The sequence below is a fragment of the Priapulus caudatus genome, unplaced genomic scaffold (genome assembly GCF_000485595.1).
Source record: "Priapulus caudatus unplaced genomic scaffold, Priapulus_caudatus-5.0.1 Scaffold929, whole genome shotgun sequence".
Lineage (NCBI taxonomy): Eukaryota > Metazoa > Priapulida > Priapulimorpha > Priapulimorphida > Priapulidae > Priapulus > Priapulus caudatus.
The window spans coordinates 91,918-97,172 of record NW_014577990.1 but is presented as its reverse complement, the minus strand read 5'-3'; the positions used below and the strand labels follow the sequence as shown (position 1 = coordinate 97,172).

Below are 5,255 nucleotides of genomic sequence, written 5' to 3'. Positions count from 1 at the left end.
GAGGAGCCAGTGAAATATTAAGTCATCCACTATTTTGCGCAGTTCGCTGTTTTTGGCCCCCCTTGTTAAAAAATCCTGGCTACGCCACTGTTTTTGGGTGTTTTCTGATTATATTATTATGTGATTGAAAATAAGAGATTTGGGGATTTTTTTTGGGACAACCAGAAATTGTTGCGGACAACCCGATTTGATGCCGGGGTTGTCCACAGGACAACCAAATTTTTTCTTCTTATTTCGAGCACTGAATATATAGAATATTATTTCGATATATTATTTCTATGGAGGCGCACAACCTGTCGTGTTGGATTACATTATGGCCTACAATCGACCGTGCACATGTATACAGTCTACAGATCAATAGTTTTTGATTGCAGGTACGGTATGCTGGAATTTACAATACATGTACTTGCGTCACGTACGCCGGTACGGTACAATAAATTCAACGAATATTACATTCATACTTACTCGTATCCCATTAACATAAAATACAAGTGACTGTTGCTTTGCAGTCATGTCGAATGTGACACGGTATAAATTAAATCACGTTCGATTCAAGTTTGATTGCCGTCTGAGGTTATGCCGGGGTGTCAAGAGCAGCCGCTGTCTACACTTTGCTCTATACCTCTAGTCTTCCCCCTTGTCTCTTTATGCTTGAGTGGATCACAGCATGGAAAGAATGCGGAGCTATCTAAAGTTTTGCTCAACATATTAGGAATAATATAAGTAAATGTCATATACTAATAAATACAATATTAGTATATAATTCTAAGTCATTAATGTAATGCCGTTTGATAACTTTTGTCAGGAATTAAAGTTAGAAGCTGAGAAGAGAGGAGAAGGAATTTCTGTTTTAAATTTGATTCGCCAGATGGCAGAACAATCAAGAATGGCGGCGCCCAGTGATTATGAACAGAAACCTCAAATGTATCTTTTGCATTAAAAATATTATTATAGCTTGACTATTTAACCAATGCTTTGACAGATTAGCATACATTGCTATTTTGATGCGACCAGTTACGTATACTTCCAGCTCTAAGGTGGCTACAATAATATATAGTTTGCAATCCACAATTTATCAATTTTATGGCTAATTCCTTGACAGATATGTCATGAATCAGCCGGTTATCAATACCGTTTGCAACGGAAAAGGAAGCTGAAATCGCTTACAATTCATTGAGTGTTGACGCAGAGCTGAAGAGAAGCCAGTGCCGGAGAGTAATAACAGTTGAAAAGAGCGCTTTAGTGGTGTAAGTGTTAAAAAAATCTATTTCGTTTTACTTTTAGTTCACACCTCTGAGTCCGAGTCTCTGTGTTGACTCTCAAGCTCTGGCTTGCTCAGTAGCGCGGAAGGGGTCGTTGTCGTATATGTACTGTAGTACCCGAGGTGTCGGCGAGTATGTCGCCTACGCCTACTCCCTAACCCTAACCATATCAGATAGTTGTTGTTGTTGTTGTTGTTGTTGTTGTTGTTGTTGTTGTTGTTGTTGTTGTTGTTGTTGTTGTTTCGTTGTATGTTATTTATGTTTGTTGTGTTTTATGATTAATCTACCTGCTACACGCAGGTTACATGGCTCACAATGTATACACGCTTTGTATGCGTTAGCTATTACCACAGTAACAGTGTTTCCTCATAGTAATTGTTTTTTGTGTTAACAAGCTGGCAGTGTCCTGTAGACTAGATTACTGGGCGAGGGACACAGACAGCGAATTCTAAGATAGTTACTCTCGGTACATATTTGTACTACCCTATACGACAACGACCCTTCGTGCCTCAGTAGCAGCTAGCTTTAGTACTATAGCCCACGTACAGTTGCCGCAGGTCTATATTAAACATTCTATTAGCGAATGCTATAACAACGTCTGTGGTAGGCAATTAATGCCTCTTATCCGAATAGTGAATATGTCTCAATTATTATCAGCTACTAACATTTAACGTAACTCTAACTAATCGTGAATATATGGTCTTTTTGCGGTAATTTCATTGTGAACGAACATTCGATTACGAACTTCAAACGACCATATTTGGGGTTGGCGCTGCCCAGAGCACGCCAGTTAGCGGGTGGTCCCTAACGATCGTAATTAGAATGTTCTATTAGCCCTTGCCGGCAACATGTAAAGCAGGCTATAGTACTAGAACTGAGTAGCAGCTTGCCTAAGTAAAGTTAGGAACCTCTTCCTAAACTAGAATTATCGGGTTAAAAGGCACCATATTAGTTTTACAAGAACTGAGCGTAAACAATGCAATGATTACGTGTGTAATAGGTCAGCCCCATCATGCCTCATCCAGGAAGCCCGAATAAAGAGGTAAGTAATAGTTCTTAATTTCTTAGGCAATATAATGTACTGTTAAGCCTTACTATGATCTTATAATAGCACGTGTCGCTAAACTGAACAGAAAACAGACTGTCAAATTATATATTATCACTTATAGGGCTATATTTAATGGATTGTACATCGACATTGGCCAATGTTAGCTTTATTCATACAATTTTTGTCAAATTGATATATATGAATCATTTCTACATTTCAGTTCTGCAGAGTGATCCAGCACCCGACGCATCGACATTGCGGACGACAGCTGTAACGGCGTTCATGCGACCATGTCATATCTAGTAACAGGAAACCATCACTAAGATCGGTAACCGCCGTTAGAGAAAAAGCAAGAAGTTGCACAGACCGAGGAAACCACTTGCAAGCTGATGAGCGCCATGTGTAACCGTAGAGCGACGTTGTGTAGAATGATTGGTTTGTGTTGTGCTGGAGCTTCGTGGCAAACTCGGATTACAAAAATGATTCACATATGCAACTGCGAGAAAACGTAGCGGACATTTGCAACGTACATTTTATTATCATTCAGTTACTGTTTATGCTCACTATGTGTAAAATGCAGTTTTATGTATTGCCAGCACAACAACCTATACGGTAGCACATCTTTTACGTGTAGCTTATGTATGTATACATATATGTATGCGTCATAGCACTTTATATGATCACATTATCATGTCTACTATCATCAATTCGCCTAAATAAACTCCCGTGTTAGTAGTTTATTCAAGTGAGCAGTTGTCTCTTATATCAAAATGTTCTCCATGCTTACATCGCTGAAAACGAAAAAAACACCAAACTTGAGAAAATATGTCGGGCAGCCAAAGTAATTTATTTTAAAACCAGCGTTTGAGCTCCAACACAGAAAAGCTGCCACCTGGTGATCAATGCCACTACTATCTAATCATCAGTAACGTAATTACTGCAAATCGCGTATATATAGTCGAATGATGCTCCACATGAAATATACAAGCGCCAATGCGAAAGTTCTTCATCAGACTTCGCTCCGGTTCTCGCCGTGAACTAAGCATCTTTGTGCCATAGCACGACAACAGAGTGAATGGCATATAAAATCATGTCCTTGTATAAAGTCTAACATGATGTATTGCACTGCAGGCAGCAAAGTATTGGCGTAAATCAGTCTACATTGTGGGCTACAGCATATGAGCAACCTGAGAACACAAAACTACGTCTTCTTATTACAAAATGTATCAAAATGCATGTTATTACAGAAACAACCAAAAAATTCTAACTAGAAGAGAGAAAATGCAACAGGAAGCACCTAACTTTAATGCACATCATAAGTTACACGTTTCAAAATAATTAAGTTTTTAAATTAGTTATTAATTACCGTGGAATGTTTTAATACATTCTGGAGAAGCTGGCATAAATTTCTATTAACTGTCATGCACAGAAGATGGAGCTACAAACTCCAAGAAGACAGCCTTGAAACTTGCCACACAACAGTCTCTTGTTGTTTAAAATCGCCTCTACATAAGCATGAATCGACGCATTTATAATCATAACGCGTCTCTTGTTGATTCGCTACCTATTCCACATATTGATACGTAGTATCCCATTTTCCCATGCAATTTTCAGCTGTAATCATCAAAAAACCAAGCCAGTTTAAGAAATCGTTCATCCTTGTAAAATGTATAGGAAGGAAAAACGGTTTGTTAGTTTTCATACGGAGTACGTATGAAAAACTTACCAATCAGTACTTCATACCAGAGTTCAAAGCACCAAACCATTCTGGACTATATCTTCATTGCAATATTCCTCGTTGACCCCCCCCCTTCCAACGGTCTGTCGCTAGCAACACGAATGGTTAGACTTAACCCATTTACGGTATAAAGTAAGCCGAGGTTGTCGCGCTGCGCAGTTAAACGATACAAAGAACACAGGAACAACCGAACAAAACTGTCTACAGCGCATAGTAGTGGAGCGAACGGCTGCCCCACAAGCCGAATATATACAAGTTTCTCATGCAACCGCGCGCGACGCACAGTTAGAAGGCCGGGCTGATAGGCTCGGTGAAACCGCCGCCAGTTTAGCCACTTCGCTCGCCAGAAGCGACAAGGCGCGAGCACGCCGCAACCGTGCTTGTCCACCTACGTGGACGACCGGCGCGGGACGAAGCGCGGAGCCAGAGGGCGGCGTCCGACGGGAGCGTTTCCCGTCAGCGCGGCACCGTTTCTAACACCACGTTCTCCGCCGGATGCGCATCGCTTAGGCGACGGCGATGCTTCATGCCTAGCGCCAGTCTCGACCTCGTCGCAATCATTCGGGTCGGCGCGCAAAACGTAACAGCCAGAGTGGCCGCTCTGTCTCGAGGCCGTCTAACGCGGTGCGGAGCTGCGCCTCTCTATCCTGCCCAGCTGTGGGCGCAGCGGGAGACAATAGGTTGGGAAGGCAGGTAACCGCTTAGCAACGCGCACGGACGGTCACCCATCCGGCGAGCTCTTAGACGCGCATAGCAGCAAGTGTGCGGCCATGACGGGATGCGCGGATTTGAGTGAATGCGTTGCCTACCGTCTGCGTATCTGCTGCAGAAGCCCGATTACAGCTACCGGAACACAAGCAGCCGCAGAGCGCTATAGCGCCTCATCTGGGTGTCTGCTTGCTACGTATCTATAAACTTCAGTCGCTGCGACGTGCTTAGGCACAACATTTGTTAGGCGGCAGGATATGCAGATACGCACGTTTGCGTACACCATCATTGCTAGGACAACGCTCACTATTTCTCCCCCATGCGATTGTTTTGGTTTATTTTATTAAATGATACTTGCCTCTTCACTTCGAATTTGCTGTCATAGAATTCACAGCTATCTATTTTATCTATCTATAATAAGATTTCAACATATGCAAGCATGTATCTCCAAGTTTAATTAGAGGGGGCGGCGGAGTCCTTCTTCTCCCACCTCCATCTG

At 42.1% G+C, this 5,255-nt stretch overlaps 1 protein-coding gene across 1 annotated transcript in view; it reads left to right on the top strand.

The window, feature by feature from the left end:
- Positions 1 to 296: 296 nt before the first annotated feature.
- Positions 297 to 5,255, top strand: part of LOC106814478 (EKC/KEOPS complex subunit LAGE3-like) — a 12,536-nt gene continuing 7,577 nt past the window's right edge. The window contains exons 1-3 of the mRNA XM_014818796.1: positions 297 to 374; positions 806 to 924; positions 1,119 to 1,247. Of these exons, the coding sequence (XP_014674282.1) occupies positions 869 to 924; positions 1,119 to 1,247 (185 nt within the window). The 5' untranslated portion in view covers positions 297 to 374; positions 806 to 868. The remainder of the gene's footprint in view (positions 375 to 805; positions 925 to 1,118; positions 1,248 to 5,255) is intronic.